Raw genomic sequence first — 25,188 nt, forward strand, 5'->3', positions numbered from 1 at the left:
ATGGTATCATTGACCTGTTTTATACAAGGGGCTACAGTTGTGCCTGTAAAACAGGCTTTGTTGCAGAGATCTTGCTACTTGATGAAATGCAAATGCAGGACTCAGAATAGCCTGCTAAGACCTGGTCATAGAAAGATGGGGCATTGGAAAGACCAAAAGACCAACAATATCAGACTATACACACAAGCTGGCAGCATGGAAGGGTTTAGTGACCCACAGAAAATGCAAGCTCTTTGTACTTGCTATCCTGATACTGTATTTCAAACATCACATTTGTCCCTGATATTTTATTTTTATGCTGAAATGCCCAGTTTAAAAAGACAAGAGACTTGTGCACTACTGTACCTGCAGCTGCAACATCCCATGGAGAAGCACAGAAGGTAAAAAACAAGAGAAAGGGATAATTAGATCCTGCAAATAAATGATGCAAAGAAAAGCACTGGGTCTGATCCAGATAAAAGAGGCTGGAGCTAAGACTATCCTTTATGTTCTATGTTCCCGATTATGATACAAAAGACCATTGAACTGTATGTTAAAAGAGGGACAGCGCAGTTTTGGTCCAGTTTCAGGTGAGAACTAGTAGAATACAGGATTACATCGTGAGCTCAAATCTAACCCAGGTTAGCAGTGTGTAAAGATTGTTACTAGCTGAAGGTGAGCGTTGGGATTGTTCGATAGATGGTACTGGACTGGACATAGAAGACCTGGTTCTAGTCCCATTTACTGACCTGCTATGTGACCTTGGACAGGTAACACCAGGTTCTCTGCTTTGGCTCTGACCCCATGTCCACCTTGTCTACTTAGGTTGTAAAACAGGACTTGATTCTTACCATGCACATTGACACAACAGGGCTCCAATCTTGGTTCATGTCCTTACACACTGCTATGACACAAGTAGTGGCAAGGGAGGTGTCCAAACAGTTGACACTGTCAACTCAGTTCCACAAAGGAAATTATGAAGACCGTAACCATTTTAACTGCAGGAAGCTGACTAGTTCAGCACAATGTCTCAAATGTCCTGTCTGTCTCACTTTGGCTAATCCACATCCTTAAAAATATTCCTTCTGGATATTAGGAACATAGCTATTACCACACCAGATCTAACCTGAGGGCCCCTCTAGTCCAGTATCCTGTCTGGCAGGGGCCAGCACCAGCTGCTCCCAAAAAGGGTAAAAGAAACTCCAACAGGCTGGTTGTCCACACAGTAAATTTTAGAACGATGCATCGATCGTTATTACTCCCTTGACTCCTACCAAGGCCAGTGGGAGAGATGGAGTAAATGTCTCCTCAGGTCTTTCCAGGCTCTGCTTTTAAGGAGTGTAGCTTAATTTATAATCTCTTCAGAAGCCTCCATTGATGCCAATGGGATCATCCCTTAGCTCTCTGTAGTCTGGACACACCAGTGACGGCACCTACCTTCCAAATGCTGGCTTCCTTCCCGTACACCACTGCCATGTTGCTTACTTTGTTGGACTTGATGAACTGCTTCTCAGTCTCGTTGAGCTCCTCAGATACAAAGCCCATGAAAGAGTTGTCAGGAGTGTGGGCTACAGAAACCAAGGGGGGAAAAGAACCCCTATGTGTTAGACTCGTGCTAGGGCAGAGAGGGGTCTTCCACAGGCCACCACCTGTCTCCCAAAGCCTGTGTCCCATAACCTGGCCTCACTGGCATTCCCCATGGAGGTTACTTGTACTGGAGAATGGGGCTGTAACCCTAATTCATGGAGAAGGTAAACACAGTTCCCCGTGCTTGTTCTGTGCTAATGGGAATTTAGCTATTGAAGGTATCCCTGGTGTTATTTAGGTGCAGAGGATCCCTCAGCTGAAATCCCTATTTCCCCCCAGCTGGACTCACAATTCCCTCCTCCAACACTTTTCTTCCTGTTAACAGCTATGCTGGAAAGGGCATGTCCATCCGACTGTGGATAAGGATGTGAAGACTCCCAGCTCCAGGTGAGTGCCTTAATCATCAACGTGTCTCTGTCAGCCCAGCCATCAGCACCTCCCTCTGCACAGAGGCAGGGAGGGGAACACAGGAATGTAAGAAGTGCCAGACTGTGTCAGCCATCTAGCCCAGTATCCTGTCTCTGACTTGGGCAGAAGTGGATGCTATAGAAGAAGACCTCTGAACCAGACATATCTAGAGTGATCTGTCCCCTATTCAATACCCACTCTGGCATCCATCATCTATTGGGTTAGGAGGCATTGGTGTTAGATATGCTCAGTAGGGAAATGTGGGCCAGGGCTGATCTGAGGAATGAAATATTGGGAGGCATTACGAATGAGGCAATGGTGTAGCCCTCAAGGGCCAAGGTTTCAGTACCACAGAAACACTTTGCAAAAAGCAAAGAGGGTCTAAAGGGCTCCAGGAGTGAGAGAACAGAAAAAGCAAACAGAAGCTATTAAAATATGTGATATGAAAACTGCCTGCAGGTCTCTCTAAAATATAAGGCACTTCCTAGACTGCCAAATAGATTATATCCAGCCAGGGGGTAGAAAATATTTGAGTCACTGCATGTATAATGGGTCACCAGGCTCAACTGAGATGAGCAAAACTCCTTTCCACTTGGCGGGTTAGTGGATAAATTGAAACTATAGCCCCTTTCTTGAAACCAGCTGCCTGTCTCCAAACTGGAAATAAGACTTTTCTGGGAGAAAAATATCTGGTGTTTCACATCCCCGCTCAACTCCCTATTTGCTTGTCGTTTCCAAAAGTTGGTTTCACTTTCTGAACCTCCCCAGATCAAACTGTGGCTGCCAAGAGCTAAAACTGGGAAACATATTTCAAAGCTTTTCTTCCTGTGGAATACCCCGGTGAATCCCACCCATTCTATGAAAGGATTTGTTGCCATCACTGGGGTGGGCACACATGAGAGAGAAGTGAAGCTAATCAAGGCAAAACCTGGGATGGTCTCTATGGTTAAAGCACCGACCTAGTAGAGTTCATGTCTGGCCTTCCCACAGGCTCCCTTGTGGGGGAGTGCTTTCATTTCTTCATTGCCAGCACTTGCCAGCAGAAGTTCTGGTAGTAGAAAGGGGCCGCCACCACCAATCCCCCAGACCAGGTGCCCAACCATTCTCTTCTGGCAGCTCCACACAGCCCCACTGCAGCAGCTATGGGGTCAGGGTGTCAAGTGCTTTCTGGAAAGGTATTCAGGGCTGGAGGGACCACGGCAGCCAGCAGCAGGCAAAGAAGTGTTCGCATATGCCTTTTGCTAGGTGCTGGATTGCAGCAGAAGCCTCCTCTCACATGGGAGCAGTGGTGTCACTCAGCAGGTCAGGCAGGCTGGATCTGCTGGCACTAAGGAGCTTTAAGTATGGATACACTCAGGATCCTCCTGGCAGAACCAGGCCTGGGCCTCAGTTCCTTCCTTTGCTTATTTAGGCTGTAAGATCTTTGGGAGAAGGACTGTCCTCACTTTGTGTTTATATGGCACCTAGCACCACAGGCCTCTGATCTTAATGGAGACCTCCAGGCCACTGATAAGGCAGGCAAAGAAGTTCATTCCCCAGCCAGTGGGCAGAAAAAAGTGCCCTTTTCCACATTAACAGAATTCTCTGATATTTTGCTCAAGGAAAACAAATCCTCCAGCCTGATGTTACTTCTGCCACACTGATAAATCCCTTCTTTCCAGCTTTCTGCCCCTCCCACCACCTCCTCTCTTTGGGTTTCTGGTACTAAAACCCCTGCTGTTGCAGGAGGAGTGATTGGGTAGCTGCGCTGCTCTTGGGACTGCTCCCTGCAGAATCTCTGGGCTGACAAATCACCATGTCACAGCAAAGTCCTTCACTGCCGAACACTGGGAGGAGGGGAGCAGCTGGGGCAGGCTGAGAACATAATTAGCAAAACAGTGGGAGTGGGACAGAAAAGAATTAAAGCTAATTAAAGTAACAGGGCCCATTAAGCAGGCGTTTCCTTAGGGCAGGCTGTCAAGGTTAAGGTCAGATGGAAGCAGCACACATCCCATTCAGCATGCTTGGGAAACCAGCTTTGAACTGAAATACATGGTAAGGAGCTTGGCATTGCTTTTATGGCACAGTCTGAGCATAGCATGAAGAGGGGATTATTTTCTGGCTCTGCCTCTCTTTAGTGGATCTTCTGTACATCCCCTTACTTCAGGAGAATGGGTATTGCAGCCTCTATAGTTCTAGATGAGACTGCAAAGGGGTGTTTTTGGCCATATGAAGCACTCACTCCCCCAGTGTGGATGTGCAGTGTTTGCCCATCCTTTCCCAGGCCCTGCTGGTGTACAATGGGGAGCCAGAGTACAGGGGGCTGAGATGCACACCCAGGTATTAGTTGCTCCCTGGTAATTGTTTACAAATTAAAATCAGGAGGCCCCTCGAACTGGAAATAAGATACCAATTGTACCTCAAAATGAACTGGACATATCTGAGTTTCCTGTTTGTGGCAACCAGCACAAAGAGGAGAGTGAATGTAAATTTCTGAGCACTGAGAAATACGAGCTGCATTCCTTCAAATTATTCTAGTCTCAGGACCTTCTTCCTGTTCCAGTGCAGCTGACTTACGGGAGGTGGGGGGTGGGAAGAAGGATGCACGGGTGGGCTAGGGATGGTATGGTATGGTTGGCCCAAGAGTGGTTAACAGACACCCTAGACAATTAATTGCATATTCCCATTGTGTTCACTGCCCTGGATCTGACAGGATGATCTGCAATTATCAAACATGCAAATACCAAAAAAATCCTCCTGGGATCAAAGAATTAAACAAGCCATCACTTACGAAACATCGTCATGAACTGCTTGGGGTTCAGGTTCCAGTACCCCCAGTTCGTCCGGTAGCCGTGCAGGGTGGCATATTCTTCATGATTGTAAGCTGGCTCTGTCCCAAAGGTATCGATGACCCGAACACGGCACCTGTCCAAGCAAGACAACAATGGTTATGTTTCACTTCTATTCTGCAAACAAAGAATATCAACCCATGAGATCCATCTTCCACCATCTCAGGACCAAGATGTTGTTAGAGCCACTATGGGCTTGGGGAGATGAGCATTTAGTAGAATTACTACTTTAAAAAGGATTAATGGGTCTTCCAGTCCAATCCATGAGAAGACAGATCCTTCATATCAATGACCAATGACTGTCTTGAGCATCCATGTGGTGAGTCAGAGAAGCCTTCAGTGCCCCTGTGAAAACTTCCTGGGATGATACAGAGGCAGGGTAATGCAGCCTTGGGGCAGTGTTATGTGTTTGAACCCCAGAGGCCAAAACTTTGTTCAAGTTTGTGCTGCCTTGCTGCCCAATGGCCAGAGGCCTGGAAAAGATCAGCGCTATTAATGCTGAAGGTACAGTGGGATATAGGCTTGTTAGTTCAGGTAAAAGGATGTTGACAACAATGGTTAGAGCTGGGTTTGATGCAGAAGGCAACTGCACAAGATTTGCCCAAGCAACGCTGCCAATGCAGACCAATGGTGGTGGGAAGAAGTCCATCTGTTCAGTCCTAGCTGCCACACATTGCTGCCATCATACTTGGATTGGCAGTGCCCCACTGGATCTCTTGTGGCTTTTAAGTACATCCTTCAGGTAAAGACAGTGCAGACCTGCATTGCATCCATGTGAGCACCAAGGCACTGTGCTTGCCCTTCCATGCAGGGCAGAGTGCCCCAGGTACTACCTTTTTTTGAGGTGTGCCTTGTGACATCTCCTGTCACACCTTTAGGTGACTGGCACCCTAAAGTTCAGGAGTAGTGGATGTTGTGCTCAGGAGAGCACAGGGCCCCAATTACAGCTCCACTTAGCCTGGCAAGGGATGGGGTCAATGGGGGAAGGCCCCCTGCAGAGCTCCAAAGGCACAGACCCCAATCTCAGCTCCTACTGATCCAAACCTGGTCACCCCACATCTGTCAATGCACTTTGGTCCTGACTCTGGCCATGAGCTGACCCCCACCTCCAGGCAAGAAGATATTTGCTTCCATATTAAGAAGCACTGTCACGGCTTCTGGTCAGTCAGACCCAGCCAGGCTAAGCTCTTGAGCTACCACACCTGACCTTGATCCCTGGCCAATGTGACTACCCCAGTTTTTCATAACTAGATTGGCTGCTGAGAGCACCATTCATCCCTTTTAAGTAGATCTGCAGCCTCAGGCAGCAGGCACACCTTGACCAGTGTCAACCTGGTCCAGCAAGTCTCACATTCACTGCTTTCTCTGGTTCTCCTGGCTACTGGATTGGCTTTGGCTTTTCCTCACCCTGATCTCAGATCTTCCTTGGAACTCAACACCTGGCGCTCTGATTTTCCTGGTGTTTGATCTTGGTTTGCACCCTGGACTACGTCTCTTGGATCTCCTGGAACCTGGTCCCACATCCTCTGCTCTGCTGATCCAGGCCCTGACCTGATGCCTCAGTAACCAGTACCCTACCTGGATGACCTCTTGGTTGCCCTGCAGGGCCTACCCACAGGCCTGGCCCCCTATGTCCTGGCTGAACCCTCACATACAGTTAAATGAAAAATAAAGCTTGTACACTAAGCCATATAGGAAATTCTTAACTGAATACATCAGCTCCTGGAAATATCTAGACAGTTAGATCACTGATCAGCGATTACAAGTTGTGATGATGTATTGTTTCCATCATGGCTGAGTACATTTGTTGGCTCAGTCTGTCAGACAGAGTCCTGAGAAAGCCAGTGGATTGTATCCCTCTTACTGAAACAGATGAATGAGGTTTCTTCACTACATCAGCTGCTGTTCTTTTAACTCACTCAGGGATTAACTTGTGGAATTCAGGCTCACAAGATATGAATGAGGCAAAGAATTTTATGCATTTCCAAAAAAAATCAAAAACCAAAAAACCAAACCTCTCCAGATGTGTATGTGAATAATAAGAGTTAAGAACATTTTACATCTTCTCCTGCATTATCTAGTAATGGTTAGAGGAAGGACACCAGACTGGCTAAACCATTGTTCTGATCTCCTATTGTATTTCCAATCAACATGATGCAATAACTCAACCCAGTTAGGAACCTTTGTTATTGGCCCTGGTCAAGATGGATGGTCAAGATGGATAGACATGCATGGCCTTTGCATGACAACACCTTTGTTTCCTCAAATCTGAGATTCAAATCTAGGTCTTGCAATTAGCAATTTATATTGTTCCTACAAAGAACAGGCCCTGGGCAACATCCAGATGTCCCAGAAGGAAAGCAGGAAGCAAAAACCCAGATCAGTGTTTAGCAAAGAAGGAAGGATGTATTTTCAATGTCCCTTCTGGAAAGGAAAAGGTTCACTTGACTCGCTCCTTGCAAGTAAACCAGGTTCCTGTTCAGGTCTTTCATTGGCCCGACATCTTCAAAAAAGTTATATATCTTCTGGAGACATTTTAATGTTTTCCCCCATATCCCAGAAATGCTGAGGCAGGCATTATCATGGTGAGGGAGACGGAAAATAGGAAAAGTGGAAAAAGAGAGGATGAAAAAAAAAAAACCCAAGCTGAGCATACAGAGTAGATGCATGTATAATAAAAGCAATAATGCTGCCTGTCATTTTTCACTCTAATAAAATCATGTAGGATAGTGGAAGGAATGGGAGAAAACATAATAAATAGGCAGGACTATAAGCACTAAATTAAATCACATATTTTGCTGGCTGCTGCTATGTCAGGGAATGGGGACATTTGTCTCTCCCAGTGCTGAAGAGGAAAGGAGGAAATGGACTTGGGAATGCGAGCCCTCTTTCTTGCAAATGCAAAGAGAGGTCTCTGCCTTTTGTAGCAGATCACACCTGCAGAGTGGCAAACATATTATTTAGAGACACATGCACACGCACACACAAGAAGTCCTCCCTGCGACTATTTGCCTCCCCAGCACAGAGCCTTATAATTAGTTTTTGTTTTAAGGTAGGGTTTGAGAGCCTGCTCTCCCTCCTTCCCAAGCAGATCACAGCACGTTATGACAGCAGCTGGGAAACAGTGTGGAGGCAGTTCACTGGGCAATTTACCAGCTGTCAGAGCTGTGCACATAAACAAGGCTGGAAACAAAGGGCCCAACTCTTTAGGATGTGCTGGAGATCTGCTGCAGGCCAACTGGTAGAGGAAAGGAAAGGTGGCATGTCCAGGGGAATCTCAGTGCATCTTGCTGCAAGATGGCAGGGAATCTGCTTTCACATTCTGGCTGAGGTGAGGCAGCCTGCAAGTCTAAACTGTGCCTCATGCCCTGTATAAAACTCCCAGACACCTGCACATGGGCAAGCCCAGTTGACAGTCCTGCTTGAAGGACAGGGAGAGACTGATGCTAGAACAGAATCCAAATTGAGGGGAACTGGCAGAGTCATATGCCATATACTGGAATAACCGTACGTGGAAATTCTTCAACACAGCTGCACGCTGAGATCTACAAAGCCCTTGGCAAGAACATACCTCAGTCTGTCTACATCTATTTAACCCCAATGAAAACAAAGCAGTAATTATATAAAGGAAGCCTCTGAAAGGAAGAGAGTGGTTTTTCTTACCTGTATTTCTTAAAGGAGAGCCCCATGTGTTGCTTCATTTGCTGTAAGCCATGGTAATCAGTGTAAATGAGGTCAAAAGGCAAAGGGATCGTCAAGGGGCAATTGCCCCGTCCAGGAGGCACCCCTAAATTGCTGAAGAGAACAGGGAAGATCTGATCAGTCACTGCACACAGCCGAAGCCCTTTTGCTCACTCTACAAAGTCAACATTCATTTTCCTACAAAGTGTTTTAAAGGGACCATCCTTCCCCCGCTTCAGACCAGCCTGGAACTCCACTCTCACCGTGGGGAGACAGTTCTACCAGGGCTGCTCAGGGCCTCCATCCTTGGCTTCCCACCGGCTCTTCTCTGCAAGTGACTGTCTGGGGAGAGCTGTGTGCTGTGAAGTTGGCCAAGAACCACTCTAACTTTCTGAGGCCTTGGAATGTACACTTAATTATGCAATTTAGATGCTGTTTCAGGGGTGCACCAGCTTCCCCTGCTGGAGAGGCAGGGCAGGGGACTAGGGCTGTGTGAAGCTTTGGTCCATGATTCAACTTGGCGTACATTTGGTCCAATTAAGTGGCCAAATCTCCAAACCGAATCAGAGAACTCTTTAATCTCTCCAAATCGATTCAGAGAGATTTGGCAATTTGGACATAGACACAGCTTTAAATGTATTTTCTACATACCGCTAGGTAGCAGCCACAGTTCATGAATGCTGCGATGCTGGAGCACATGGAGTGTCCCACAGAAGCATGGGGGGTGGTCTCCAGTGTGCTCAGCAGCAGACCTGGAAGTGGACGAGAAGCACTTCCGGTCCACTTTTGGGTCTGCCACAGAGCGTGCAGGGCCCACCCCCCGGTGCCCCTCCTGGCTCATGTGGGGCGCTCCATGCACCCCAGCATCGCAGCGATCACGAGCCCTGCTGATACCTCAAGGTATGTAGAAAAAACATTTAAAGCTATGTCTATGGCAGAATTTCTGATTCTCTGAATCAGCATCAAATCTTCAGATTCGTCCGAATCGAATTGGGGAATCTGAATCCGATTTGAATACGGCCCGTTTCACACACCCCTACAGGGGACCTTATAAATCTAGGTCTTTCCCTTGATGAGCTCCCATCCCTCTTGACGCTTTTCCCAAGAACTAACTCAGCTGGCCTCTTGTTTATTCTTATTTTATCCCTACACTTCCTGGTCTCTAATATCTGACTTGACCATCCATTTTTCCATTCTGTGTAGCTCTGATTCCTTCTAATTTTCCCTCATAAGTATTTATCTAGCTTGATCTCGAGTCCTTCCTTACAATAGTTTCCCACACTTGGGTCACAAGTTCTTTACAGTTGATCCATCTCTGGCTTGAAGAAACTCCAAGCATTCACCACATTTAAGACTTTGAATGCTTCACTCAAGTTCACTTCACCAACTAGTTCCCTTAATTTTCCTAAGTTCACTCCTTTGGAATCAAGAAGCTTAGATCCAGACCTACTTCTGTTTATGTTTCCATTTCATGTAACTGAATCAACTTGAAATCACTTGAATCAAACTTATTTTATGGAACCAGTTTTCCTGTAATATACTCATTATATGCCAAAGCAGCCTAAAATAGCATCATTCTTGTGAGTTCTAGGGAAGACAAGTGTTGGTATCACCTTCAGGAATATTTGGACTCCAAGATCCATGCTCCAATCTATAGCTTTGATGCAACCATAACATTAAAAAAGCTCAGAGTGAACTGCCCCTCTGGGATGAGTGAGTTATGCTGGCCAGTCCACATGAGTATGAACTACAGGACTTTGCATCTTCTTCCTTCTCTTATAGGGTCACTTGTACTCCAGGGGGTGCTGAGTATACAGGGATTATGGCTAGCATCTGTGGGTAGAAGGATCCATCCTCCCTTGCACCCATGATGTAGTCCACTTAGATAAACCAATGTAAGGATCAGGATTCATCCCAAAGCTCTGATGACTACGCAGAACAACACTTGGAGTAAAAAAGTAAATGAAGGACCACAATGCTCTCCAAAGCCAGCAAAAACAAGGATTTTCAATTTAAGGTGACTTAGCTGAAGATAAGTGTTTGCCGCTGCTTCATTGCTCTTGTCACAAAGAATATAAGCTTTAGCACAGTGTAAAACAGAAAGGGTCAGCTGCAGATAGACTAGGCTGTCGTTTTATCACTTGTAATTTAAGTTCACTTTTATGGGCAATTTTACACTAAGTGGTTGGTTGGGGAGATGATAAGAATAGAAAGAGTCTTGTCTGCCACAGCCACCCCAAAAACAGAAATAAATAAAGCAACAAGGAGAGGCTGCAGCTCCCAATTTAGAGCGTTCTGTCAGCCTGTGAGAGCTTCTGTACATTCCAGCACATATCTGCCCATCAAGCATTTCAGGATCGCTGTCCCTAGGCACAACATTAAAATGGAGAGAGGCAACCAGAAAATCCTGCTACTCCATTGAAAGACACCAAGGTAAATGAAAGGCTTGGGGATAATCTATAAGGGAGGTGAGACGTTTCAAATACTTTCTGCTTCCTTTCAAATACTTGTGTGCATAGTACTTGATCTTTCCACTTATCTGCTCTGTGAGATGGGAATGTAAATGGTTGTTCCTATTAGTTACATTCTGATAGCACTGAAGAGAAAGCACTGTCTGATGGTTAGGAGACTGTGTCTGATATTCTTGCTCATGCTATTCGGTTGATAGCACCCTAGCCAAGGGCTCCAGAGACCCAGATTCTTATCACACTCTGCCGCTGACTTGCTGTGCAATGCTTAGGTGAGTTACTTCACACCTCTCTGTGCCTCTGTCTTGTCTACTGAATCTGTTTTTTGCAACAAAATCTGCCTCTTATTATGCACTTGCACCATGGGAACCTGGCTTCACCTGCGATATGAATTATAACAATGAGCAGAACCTTACACAATACAACTTCTCAGTGAAGTCAAGGGGGTCATTCCTTGAATAAGATGGCATGTAACGGAAAGATCTCACAGCCTGACTGTAATGCAGGACACTGCAAGTTTGGCCCTTTGGGTTCTATTCCAAGCTCTGTGACTCGTTTCTTCTTTTATCCTCTCTGTCTCATGTACCTCCACTTTACAACAGCAATAATAGCTCAAGCTATAGTAGCTCAGAGATACATGACAAGGAACCATTCAAAGCTGTCAAGTGCTTTGAGTTGTTGTCTTAAAAGTACTCTTTGATTCTGAGTTGATTTGAGGGGGAGAAATTCAGCTGTGGAGGCAACCGGGAAGTCGGATGTAGAAGCCAAATTTGAAAAAAAAAAAGAAAAAAGAAACTGTGCTTATCTATTTGCATTATCAATATTACCATCTCCATAAGAGCTGTAGGGTCAGATTCCCCAGTGCCTTGCAAATTGAGTAACCAATGACCCCAGTGCAAAGAAGGTAACACCCATTACTGTTCTGACTGCTTCTGTTGCATGGCTGTAAACCATAGGAAAAAGGCAGAGGACAATGGAAATCTGGGTCCATACATTCGGAAACCTTCCCTCCCTGCCCCCTCCCAAGGGATTCAGGATACCTTGAAAGTATGTAAAAGTACATCCCTTTAGGCACTACTTTGTGAGTCAGTGAAAGTGGAATTGACTCTTGGCTCTGCACAGGCTTCTTGCATGACACACTGACCCCACCTCACCAAGCCTTGGTTTCCCATCTCTAAAACAGCGGTAACAGTAATTCCTTTCAAAGAAGGGTGTTGGGAAGAAAAACCCGATACACCTTTGGAGGAGCACTGATACCACAGAAAGGAGATGCCAGATAAGTTCTTAAGGAAACAGAGACTTGCAAAAGGACTATGGGTGCTCAACTATCTTTGTAAAGTGCTTTGAGATCCTTGGATAAACAGTAATTATTCTTGTTATTTTAATAATCAGTGTTACCATGCTACATAAGTGGCAAAAAATTGTTATGTAACAACCGCTCACCATCGCTTTCATTATACATTTAACAGTCTCATGGACTGTGAAAAAGGAAAATAAGCAGAGCTATCATGGGGAAAAGACATAAGGGTTATTGGTATCAAAGAGAAGCAAAATAACATTTATCTCCATGTCTCCAGCCTTACAGGTGTAAATCAGCACTTGCGTCAATGGACAGCTCCATGACTTACAATATACAAATGCCGGATTCACTGAGGAATATATAAAACCACCAATGATAAATAAGGGTAAGTAGCAGAAGAATTTATGCGGTCCTCTGCTGTACGAGAGAAAGCAGGCTATAAACCTTCATCGTTCTAAATCAATACTCCTCAAGCAATGACGCAAAGGGCCAAATGGTGCTCTCCTTACTCCTGCTAGGGAGTGCATCCTCCTACAAACAGGCTCCCAGCTGGAACATTGGCCAGTGACTTTTTTTCTTTTCCTTTCCTTCTTTGTGGCTTGGCTAATTTATGCCTTGCTGTTGGTGAAGTTATACCTGTAACACTCATGCACACTTGGGTTATGTATGGCACAGTTTGTGCTTTTGGTTGTTTACTGTATTGTGTGTGTGTGTGTGTGTGTGCATGCGTGCGTGTGTGTGTGCATGTGTGTTTTATGTGGGCAAGAAGGCCCCTGTTGTTCTGGCCATGTGCTCTGCACATGGAAAACTGGGGCCTTGTACTGGGGCAAAATACATAAAGTCTTCTGGCCTCATTGGCCCAGGGAGAGCAAGGACTTTTCAGGCAGATTTGTTGGGACAAAGGCTGGAGTGTGGTGCTCCTTGACTGGACAAAACCAGGGTGATGTCATGCAGGGGGATATAAGGTGAGCTAGACTGGTTTTGGGAGGGAAGAAGCTGCTAGGGGCTGCTGAAGAGTGAAGACTCCTCCAAGGGAGAAGGAATTTGCAGATAGCGAAAGGGGAAACTCAGGTAGAGGTGAGACAGAGGGAGAACTGACCCAATGGCTGGGAACTCCTCTCTCCTCCTTTTCTTCCCTCATTTTCTAAGAGCTTAAGAGATTAATACCAGGGAGGAGGGTATTGATTCTTTGGGTTGGCTGGCTAGGAATTAAGTCTGGCAGTTTAAATGGGGTTGAAACCTGGGAGTTTCTAATCCTGCTCATTTGGGGCTGGGGTTGAGGTTTGCAACTTTAATGTTTGCAATTTTCTGCTCCCAGTGGAGCTGTCGACCCAAACTACCTGCAGCCCAGGCCTAGAGGGTAGGCCTGGCTTTTCCCCTTTGTTTCTTTTGATGGTCCTTTACTCCAGTCAAGCTGTGTAGTTGGGCCAGCTGTAGTCATTAATCAACCTGGCTCCCTTTTGAATTTGTCCTGCAGTTCTCATTTCAGCAAACCACATAATCCAGCTGTAGCAGGGGCACTGGAAAAGCAACAGTATGGGCTCAGGTGTTGGTTGCTAGGGGCAACCAGGAGGAGCTAAGGGCCCACACCTGGTGAGTCAGCTGACCGGAAGGGGCAGGGCTGACCACTATAAGACCCAGACTGGAGGCCGTGAGTGCTCTCTCTCTTAACTGGCAACCAGGGAGAAGGAGTACTGCCTGACTAAGGAAAAGAGCTTGGCCCTGAAGGTGGGAAAGGGAAAAGGCCTGGATGTACAAGCCACTAGTTACACAGGTGAGAGATGTGGTGTGGTTTGGAGAACGTTTAGCCAGGAGGCTTGGATTGGAGTTATAGCTGATTGGCTTGTGTTATTGCTTTCATTGTTGTTGTGACACTGGAGGACCAGGTGAGGCTATTAGGGGTTGAAGGAGGCCTCATAGGAGCTCCATGGGAGCATGGGGACCTTGGCGCCAGAGAGGGCACAGCATTTGGGGTGCATTGACCCAAGCCCCAGAGCAAGGGGGGCAGTTGTGAGAAACCGCAGAGCAAGGGGGACAGAGATTGACGAGTGCCAGGGAGCATAGCTGTGAGGCAAGCCAGAAGTGCAGAAGGTGGGGCGCAGGAAAGTGAAATGTACCAAACAGTGTCTGGTACATCTGCGAGGCTTGGGGCGTGGTACGGGGTGGTTGGAGCCATGCGTAGCCCATAAGGCTGGGGTGCCCAGAACCCCATTATAGAACTGAGACGCAGGGGGAACCAGCAGAACTGTAGTCAAGGGAATGAAGGGCAGCCTCCCTACATAACTACAGAACATCAAAGACGTGGCAAGCGAGATAGTGAGGGTGCTTTAACGCCGACTTAGCACGGTAGGGGGCACTAGGGGAGATCACGGCCACCCCTAGGATCCCGCGCTGCTACACCAGCCCAGAAGTTTTAGGGTGTGTGCATGCTGGCTAGAGTTGCAGTCACCCTCCACACACATACACGTAGCCTCCCATAGAAGCAAAGATCAGCACTGTACCCTTCTCCAGGAGCAACAGAGCTTCTTGCAATGCAGAAGGACCCCCACTCTGAACCAGCTCTCCAAGACACAGTGAACCCAGGGAGTAATAACCTTGGGACTTCCTTGTATGGGCTCATCACTCCAGCCCATTGCTGAAGGGAAGGTACAGGAGCTCAGGCCCTCAGAATGACCTGTTGGGGAGCCCCAAGTCCTAGACTGCCTGGGTATGAGTGAAGTCACCCCACCTCTAGACTTTGCTTTGTAGTTAATAGTGCTTTAAAATTATATTTAATGTTTTGTTTTGTCTTGTTTTATGCACAGGCACCCCCTGCGTAGCACTCTTAACTGGCTCCTGAAAAACCAAACGTCAAGCAAAACCAAGCATTAAGCAAAACCAACTTTCATTTTTCACTTTCTAAAGCCACCCCAAACCACTCTGAAGCAATGAAAATCACTTTCTAAAGCTACCAGAATCAGGGCTGCCAGAATTAGTGTCAGTTTGAGTGCCAGCTATTCAATGCCCATGAATGTTATAACGAAACCTGCTGACCACTAAGTAGAATCACGTATCAACATAACATAAGCACTATGGCGAAACAGTGCTAATTGAAACAGCATTAAGCAGGGGTTGCCTGTACTAAATGTGGGTGTTTGTGTTTACACTGCTTGTGAGGTGGGACTTTGTTTATACAGGATGCCCCAGCAAATTTAGTGTTCCCAGATTTTTGGGTGGGGGCTCAAGCCACTGGTATAATTTATGGGGTACCCCAAAATGTGAACCAGTCCTTGTTGCTGCTGACCTGTGCCTGGCAGTAGGGTTACATTTCTAATCGCCAGCCTTTGTGTGCCTTTGAGGGTGAGATCTGCTCCTGTGAAGACAGCCAGCATGTGGGCTGGGCACAATTAAGTTCTCAAATTAGATTCATGGAATTTAAGGCTAGAAGGGACTATTATACCCTGGAGTCTGACCCCAAGTTGGACTTAAGGGCATGGCCCTCTGATCAGGGGGGAATTTCACCCAACTAAGCAAATGATTTGGTAAATACAGGGCCATTTTCCTTAACCCAGATGAATTCCCATTGGACACACTGCCACACTTAAGTGCTTATAGTAACACATATTATGTGCGGTGCTGAAGAAAGGTCAGACATCAGATAGCTTCCAAGGCTTCCCAATGGTAGAACACCATTGTCACAAGACTCTGCCCCCAGATGGAGTCTACAAGCTATGACTCCACACTTTGTTGCCTGCATCCTTGTGTAGCACCTTGGTGAGGCCTTGAGCTCACATTACTGCGTACAGCTCCACTGACATCCACAGGGCTGTGCTGATTTATACTGGCTGAGGATCTGGTCCAGTGACTGTTTCAAAGGACAGTCTTTCATCTGATGGCTATCCCCATCTGTTTTCCCTTTGAGCCACTACCTACAAATGGTAAAACTGATCTCTTTACACCATTTAAGATGTGAAAGGACTAATGGATGATCTAATCCAGCATCTTGTACATCTCAGCTACTGTGTTTTACCCATTGCCCACTGCCCAATGATATGGGCTATGTTGAAGCAGATCCTTCATAAAGGCAGTCACTCTAACTCTGAAGACACCCAGAGATGAAAACTCCCCCACTTCCCTTGGGAGCTTGTTTGAGTCTATCATTGCCCTCAGTATTAAAAACGTGTCTTATTTCTAATTTGAGCTTGGCTTTGGCTTCCTGCAGCTGGCTCTTGTTCTTCCCTCCTCTGCTAGAGTAAAGAGCCCTCTAGTACCCGGTTTTGCCTCCCCATAAAGGCACTTAGACTCCATAATCAGGTCACTTCTCAATCCTCTTTCTGACGAGCTAATCAGTCTGAGCTCTTTCAGCCTCTCACTCTAAGGCATCTTCTTCAGCCATCAAATCAGGTTTGTGACTTTTTTTTCTTGTACTCATTCTCATTTTTCAACATCTTTAAAATGTGAACATCACAACTGTGCACAGCATTCCAGTCATATCTCACCAGCGTTGCATACAGAAGTACAAACACTTCCCTCCCCCTACTAACCATTTGCTGTTTATATAGTTAAGGGTCACAGACATTTTCACCAGAATCATGCTGGGAGCTCTGTTGAGCTGTTGGCTGATTAAACCCTTTCTCAAATCCTTCTTGGAGCCACTGCTTTCCATCATCTCTTCTGTAAATTCTGGATTCCTTTCTCCTAAACGCATAACTCTGACTGTGGCTTTAATGAAATGTGTTTTCTTTGAATGGGCTCAGCTTCCCTTGAAGTCCAGACTGCTCTGCCTGACTGCCCTTCCTCACAGTTGCAATCTGGGCAGTTGTTGCATCTGCACTATGTGCCAATTTCATCAGCAGTGATTTGACACATATATCCAAATCACAGCTTAAAATGCTGGACATCGCTGGCCTTGGTATGACAGCTAGCAGAACCTCACTAGAAACATGTCCATTGGAAGAGGACTCCTCATTGACAACCACTTCTTGAGCTCTGCACATTAGATGGTTCTTAAGCCATCTAACGTGTGCTCTATTAATATTGTATTGTGGTAAATTTTTTATCAGGACGTCATGCAGTTTTCAGTCATACCCCTTATAAAAGCCTAAGTATTTTACATAGTTTTCTTTATCAGCCAAACCAGCATTCAGATCAAAAAATGCAATAAGGGCTGTTTCACAAGGCCTATTTGCCATAAAAATATGTTGACTGACATTAATTATATTCCTACCTTTTAATACTTTATTAATTGAATACTATAGTAGGTTTTCAACTATTTTGCCTAGACTTGATAGCAGACTAATTGGCCTGTAATTTCTGGGTCCTCCTGCTTGTCCTTTTTGAATATTGGCCCTTTCCAGTTTTTCATGTACATTTCTCAGCATTCTGAGAGTTATAAAAATTTGGCAAAACGGGGGCAGAAACCTCTTCAGCAAGGTTTTCCCAAGGGTGCAGACTCTTGGCCTGCTGATTTCACATTTAGCCTTTTACAGTGGTGAGGGTGATGGAGGAAGAGGCTACGGGGGAAGAAGATGGGGGGCAGAAGGCAAGGGGACCATCTGACCTCCCAGATTTATTTTCCCTGCTGTAACAATGGGAGGTTAACAAATTCAAGGCAAACCTTCAATAATTAGATTCTATACCTAGAAATTTATAACAAACTTGTATATTTTCCATTATAACACATTTGTACATTAGAATCTAATTATGGGGGGGAGGAGGGCATCTTATAATCAGGACCATCTTATATTCGAGTAAATATGGTATTTACTGAACACTTTTTTTTGCATCCATGATTAACATCTTTACCATCTTCAACTAGTAAAAAGCCTGTATTGCTGCAAAAATTCTTCTGTTACAAATGTACTTCAGGAACGTGTTTAGCCCCACCAGTCATGGTTTTCCTTCCCACCCACCCTAAGGTCTTCAGCTTCCCTTATCAATTTTCTATACTTCATAACTCCTCATTTGTATTCATTGCTAGCTCCCCTCCGTTTATTTTTGTAATCAGTTCTTCTACCACTTTACCACTGAATAAGCTAAAATCATGATTTTTTTTGATTGTGGAATCACGGTTTCAAGGCCACCTAATAAACTCTTCTTAAAGTCTTCTGATTTTGATACGTATTTTCCTGACTACATTTTTCCTTTGAATCAATTTTGCTCGTGATTTTGCTCAGCTTGGGGAAAAAAACTAGCCCTTTTGAGACCTGTAGGCTGCTTACAAGTGTTACAAAAAGCAAAAAAACCCCAGTGCTTCACTTTAAACTTGGCGAGTTCCTACACTGAGCCCTACACATGCCCAGAAGAAGTATCACCTTATTTGGACCCGGCTCGCCTGATACCTGTAAATAGCACATGCATTGATTTGGTGCTTTTATCTAATAACTGATTGAATCAGCTTTAGCGAAAAGTGTCAAGACCCCTGCTGAAGCCCCTGATCTACACAGACGCTGAAGAGCCAGGTCAAAGTAACGCGCTGGTTCTTCTGGTAAAGTGTGGGTTTTTGTTTATTGTTTTAAACATCTGCAAGCAGCCCTAGACTATACATATTACTAGTTGGGCTGTCCACTGACTTTGTGGAATGTAGTCAGGCCACAATTGCTGGTCTCTATGTAACCCCTAGCTTCCAGGCCAGTGATTAATACATCTTTGCCCATAATAATGATATCAAAAATAGAGATGCCCTGCAATACCTTTAGCATTAAAAACTCATTTTTAATTCTGAGAAGTCTTAATGATGTTTAACAACTGGCCTCACGAGACCTTGACTAAACATCTCTCAAACTGGAATACTTGTTAATGATCTCTTTTTCTTTTCACATGCTCTAGACATGTGCTTAAGTAGTAGCTCATCTTGATCTCTAGTTTGTGCCTGTAACAACCCCCTCCAGGACTTCCTTAGTTAGTATATTGATCCAGAAGCCTTGAAGATCTTGTGCTTCTGAGTTATCAATACCTTTAAAACAGCTAACAATGTTTTAAATGTAGACAGCCAACTGGCTCAGCCTCTTCTGCTGGCTTTATTCTTCCTCAGCACTTTATAGCTCCTGATTTTAACATTCTAATCATGCAAATTCAGTCTGCACCTTATAGGGGTTTTTTTTATTATTATTCCTCCTTATTTAAACATTCTCTATTGGAGCTTTCATCATTTGCCACTTAAGTCAACTAATTTTCTACTAAACCCAATTTCACTCATGGTTGGAGTGAAATCTCAGTAATTTTTCCTCATGCCATGTACTATTAATGGCGCTTGAAATTATGCAAATAAAATTGATGAGCACAAATGCCTTTTTCTTCAGAGAGCTTAGCTGAGAGATTTGTTTTGAAAAAAAGCAGTTGATCCCCTGCATCGTGGGCCGCTTGTGAAAACCTTAATCTCAAAAATAAACAAGTGACTGAAGGAAACGAGTGACTTGATTGATCTTCCCATCCAGCCCCCAAAAAGCTGAAATGCCTGGATAATGATGTCATGCTGATTGCATGGATAAGTGTGTCCATGAGGTCATGGCTGCAGAGGGTTAGCGATGACGACGGCAAAGCTCCCGTCGCACATATTGAATGAAAGATACTGTGGGTGATCCCTGACATTGTTTCCCCTTTAAATCAAGCCAGTTAAAAGAATATTGGCCATCTGTAGAGTTGTGTCTTTCTGGCTGCTCTTCGACATCTGCCTTGAACAGCTGTGCACACTCCAGAATAAATCTACGGCAGGTTCTTGTCCTGCTATTTTCCCCCTATAGGTACTTTAAACAACCAAGGGACCCATTCCTTTGCCAGAGCTTGGCAGGGGCTCTCTGAATTCAGATTACTGCAGGTTATCTGCACATCTCGTTGACCTATTTTCAAATTAACCTAAGTTTTGCTGCCAAATTATTGCTCCCCAGCCTGGAAGGTCCAGTACCAAATTGATCCTGGGGGACACTTCTACAGCCCAGACCAATATTCTGTATCATATTTAATTGCAGCTCTACTGCTGGCCTCTGTTATCAGCAGCGAACGGGAGAGGAGCTGGAGAGGGCTTTGCATGCTGGCAATATCAGATGCGTTTCAATAATCAGCTTCCCATTTAGGGATGGAAAATCCTGTTCCCCCCTCTCTCCAGAGGCAAAAGGCACTGATTAATAGCAGAATGGGTGTGTGTATAAAGGAATGCAATATGCCTGAGGCTGATGGACAGGAGTGGAGGCTACATCCCGTCAGTAAAGCTCGTAGCTCACAAGCACCGGTGCTTCCCACTCAAGAATGGGGGAGCATTTGGTGGGGACAGTACTGGTGGATCCAAGATCAGGCAAACCAAGTAGCTATTGTGGCGAGAACTATGGAGGCTACTGGTGCCTGGAGATCACAGTGACAGCTGTGAAGCAGTTCTGCTTCCCTCCCCTGATCCCTCTATAGGGAAATCTGGTGCAGTCCATGTGTCCGAACTGGGTGGAATTAACACCAAAGCAAAAGGTCCAGGCCTCATCGAAAGTCCAGTTAGGACTTATGTGGGACTTAAGAGGGATGCTGCCTTCATGCTCTGAATACCATCCACTACTGTCTATTTTGTGTCCAGAAACTTGCCCAAAAGTAATGGCACTATGGAAATGAATGGAGCTGCTCTGCTTTAGGCCAGTTGAGAGTCTCATTCATCACAGCTTCAGGCTGAGATTAGGGCTGTGCAAAACTTTGGGCAGTGACTCTATTTGGAGGAGATTTGGCCCAATTCGGTGGCCGAATTTCCGAATCCAAATCAAATCAGAGGACCAATGTAAATGTCTGAATCGATTCAAAGCTCTCCGAATCTTTGGAAAAGATTTAGAGAGCTTCAGTGATTCAAGCAGTCCCAAGTGGCTGCAGCAGGGAGCTGCAGCTGACTCCAAGCTGATAAGTACTAGGGGTGGGGGAGGGGACCATGGGGAGACCCCTGCCAGCCCCCCCGTGGCTTCCCCCCCACCCCAGCTCCCACCCCTTTAAAGAAAAGCCCTGGTGCTCACTGGGTGCTGCCAGGTGGGGGGGGTGGGAAATCCCTGCTGCCCCCCACTGTGGCCTTGGGGCTCTGGGGGCTTGTGCCTGGAGCTGGCCCAGGTGGGGCACCTGTGGGGGGAGGAGGCTGGGGGAGTGAGGGGGGGTGCAGAGCCCCCCCATGCAGCGTGGGGCAGCAGGGATCACCCCCTGCCTGGCAGCACCCACTGAGTTGGGCCTTTTTTTCCCCAAGTGCTGGGAGCCGAGGTGGACAGGCAAGCCCTTGCCAGGCTGGGAGAGGGCGGGAGATGGGCATGGCTGATTTGGAGATTCAGCAGCAGCTGAATCTCTGAATAAGAATCGGCCAAATCGAATCAGGACAGTGATTCAAATCACCAAATCGAATCACCGTCCCCTGAATCAGCCGAATCTGAAGCAACTACTAACCGCTTCACACAGGACTAGTTGAGCTGTGTCAAGTCACAGAAGGAATGTGGACACCCAATTCCCATAACAATTAGCAGGGAATCAGGCATCTGAATCCCCGGTGTAACTGATAGTTTCATCCCCAAGCTGTGACATAGAATAACAGGAGATTCTGAGCTCGTTTCTAAGAGAAGTTCTTGAACTTGTAAAAGGTTTTCTGCTGGGCTTTCCAGGCAGTGCTGGCAGATTACCACTCCTTTAACATGGAGTCCAGTAGGAACATGCTAGTTCTATCCTGGCTTTTGCCAGCAATGAAGGCAAAGCTCCCAGGGTAGCACATTCACTGAACTATGACTGTGAGCAAAGGGAGAGCTCTAGCCCATTGGCTTGGTAAGCAATGAAAAATATTCCAAAAGGTCCAAGGAGATTTGAATGGGCATCTTATCAGAGGGCTCCATATGGTACAATATTACCATCTCTCACCGGCTTCTCCTCTGACACCAGTGCAGATGAGGAGTAATTCCATAGAAGTCAGTGGATTGACATGAGTGAAAACTATGGTGAGAGAAGAGAATGAGCCCCAGAGATTTATTTTAAAAGTTGGGTTGAGTTCAGGGGGGGGAAAAAAATCTCTCCTGCAAAAAATATCTGCATTTCCTGTGTTTCCTTCCTCTGCTTTTCCAACCCCATTTCTTTTTGGATCAAGCAAAGGGGCCAAATTCAGAAACTGTTCCTGTGGTAATTGTGGCTCTCTCACAGGGGAGAGTAAAACCCTGAAATGTTGCAAGTCAGACTAGTGAGGCCTCCAGGGTCACAGGTCCAGTCCCCGGCTATCACAGACAGCTAGCTGCCTCATATAATCTCATTCATAAATTTAACAAGAGCTGTCTCCACACTAGTTAGGTTTTTGCCCAGCTATTCCCATTGCAAGGCCGTTCCAGATTCTCATTGCGGTGATGGTTATAAACTGCCTAAGTTGTTGCCTGAGTTCATACGTGACCAGCTTATACCCAGTTACTCTTGTGCCAGCATTGTTCTTTATAACCTACAGAGTCCTTCTCCCTCCCTAGTGTTTACAAGGATTAAAGTGAAGTCATCGCAGTCTGGAGTTTGCGATGTATTTTCCCTTTGAAAGGTCCCAGCTCTGTTCTTGTGGCTAACAAGAGTATTTTTTTTAACATGCCCTATAGCTCATTTATTTTAAAGCTATCCACAAAACCAAAAACCCTCCCTTATATACAACCCATAACAATGTCCACCAGTGATGGGCTGCCAGTTTTTAACTCCTCCTTAACTAGTGATAAACCCTGTGTCTCTCACAAGAGCAAACAGGTGGCGGTGGAAGGACCGAGCAATCTAGGCATTGATTCATTTGGTTTAAACCAACAAGCAAGCTAAACCCTGTTCTCTTGTAGCGGGAGTCAAGGACCAGCAAGCTCACATCCAGCACCATCTGCTGGAGCTGCTAATACCTTACTTTATTCCTACAAAACAGAAGCGATAGGGGACTTCAGCCAAGATTGCTCACCTGAGCAACCAGAGCCCTCCGTGAACTTGGAAACCACGGTCTGGGGTCCATTTCCTGGCATCTGAAATGAGGGCTGCAGACCCTGGAGGGGAAATCGTTCCTTTAGGAATATAGTCTGAGAAACCTGACACTTCAAGCCATCTAGACCTTCCCACAGGCTCTCAAGCTCCTAACCAGAAGGATTTTGACTGGTTTCACTCACGGGCCCCTGCTCCCCTCTCAGGTGAGGTGGTTGTGCGTGCGTGCAAGGAAAGGGGCTCCATGCGGTGAGGCCGAATGGCAATGGATCGGTGCTCTTTGCACACAAGATTCTTCCCCTAGTCTCCTATACAAAGGACACATTGATGATATAACGAGGTTTTGATAGCTTGGCTAGGCAGAGGCCTTTGCAGACTGCAAAAAATCCAGTTAGTGAGTCATCATTTGGTACAAATAAACATATTTCATGAAGAAGTGCAATTTAACGGCTCAGCGAGTCCCGCTAATTTATGCGCCTTCCTTTCTCATGGAACAAAACCCACGAAGGGAAAAGAAATACCTCTGGTTTATTATTTACAATGGCAATGTTGTTTATCTGCATTCTTCATGGGGGGGAATCGGCAATAAATCTACCTCACCACCTATTCAAAGAAACAGAGGCCTCTCTAATGATAGGAAACAGCTTTTGCAATCACCCCAACCTGCACGGCTTTCATTGCAATGTATATGGCTTTTAATTTGGGAGCTATACCATTGTGCATCTGTTGACATGGGAGCTACACAATGAAAACAGCTGCACCTGGCTGGAAAGGCCAAAGGGAATAGTGATATCACCACAGGAGTGTGCGGGTTATCACAACGTACCGCTTTGCGGTAAGATTATCTCCGATTCGTACAGCTACAGATATTCAGCGCCAGCTGCCGATAGAGATCTCTGTGATGTGAGGGGCTTTAGGGGGAGAACCTCAGCTGGTGGGAATCAGAAGTCAGTGGGGCTAAGCTGGTTTACACCAAGTGAGAAGCTGGGCCCTAAAGGCAATTCAGTGCTGTGTAGTTTGTTGGCACAAAGCCCACACACACAAGTGGGTTTCTTTCATACCTTTGCGCTGCTCCCCTGGTTAGACTGTAACTACCACCTCTAGGGCATAAACAGATTGGAAGCAAGCCCTGTGCCCCTATGCACTTCCAAAGCAAATAGCCCAAACTTACTGGAAGTCGAGGAAGCTGTGAACAGCCTTTAGCAAAGAATATCCCGATGTTCCACCTACTCCAGCTAGTGGCTGAAGCTGAATATGCAGGACTTTTTGACTCACTGTGATCCTTCCCTTTAAATACGTAAGGCACACACACAGGCACGGCCTACAGCCTCTAAATCCTTTCACTTCCCAACAGTTAAGCTGCTGAAATATTGATCTACACTCTGGAACAATGCACCAAGCATGGGCAGTGCGCAGGACGTAGCAGGTGGCTGAGAAGCAATGCAATTCAGAGGAATAATTTATCCATCTCTTCTGCTGGAGTTAGTGACTAACACCTAGTAAGAACCTGGCCCTACAGCTATCAAAAAACCCAGCTGAAATGTGTCACTTGAAAACGTCTCCATAATGGACATGTGCAACCATCTCAGTCAGATATGGAAGAAGAAGGTATAGTGTTGACATAGCTACAGATACGATATTATACTTAAATTATTTTACCATCCACTTGATCCTTTGTCATGCATCTCTCTCTAAAGGCCAGATGTTCAGGGGTTCAGCACTCACCAGTGGGGCTAGATGCTCTAAATATATGTGTCTAAATGGGAGCTGAGCTGATTTCCGCACCTTACCTGCAACCCACTCCCTGACTTCATATGAAATCTCTGACCAATGAGGATAACAACCCAGCAGTTTTGACAATTCACGGAGTTCCCTTTGACTCAAGGGAGAGGCTGATGTGTCTAAGTCTTGAGTTCAAACCACAACAACAAACCAAGGAGAAGCTATTACATATCCATGCATACAAATCACAAAACTGCATGTCCAGTTGGTCAGTTTGGGCTATCTGCACATGCAGTTCCCAGCTTGCTTGCGTAACAGC

The 25,188-nt window shown here is 45.8% G+C and overlaps 1 protein-coding gene across 1 annotated transcript in view; it reads right to left on the reverse strand.

Annotated features, from left to right (window-relative positions):
- The window catches only part of MGAT5B (alpha-1,6-mannosylglycoprotein 6-beta-N-acetylglucosaminyltransferase B), a 188,155-nt gene that overhangs the window by 40,055 nt on the left and 122,912 nt on the right, over positions 1-25,188 (reverse strand). The window contains exons 9-11 of the mRNA XM_090059720.1: positions 8,466-8,597; positions 4,745-4,878; positions 1,417-1,547 (exon numbers count right to left, since the gene is read on the reverse strand). Coding sequence (XP_089915846.1) covers positions 1,417-1,547; positions 4,745-4,878; positions 8,466-8,597 — 397 coding nt within the window. The remainder of the gene's footprint in view (positions 1-1,416; positions 1,548-4,744; positions 4,879-8,465; positions 8,598-25,188) is intronic.

This window comes from Crocodylus siamensis, chromosome 8 (assembly GCF_052110815.1).
Source record: "Crocodylus siamensis isolate JL-2025a chromosome 8, ASM5211081v1, whole genome shotgun sequence".
Taxonomy (NCBI): Eukaryota; Metazoa; Chordata; order Crocodylia; family Crocodylidae; genus Crocodylus; species Crocodylus siamensis.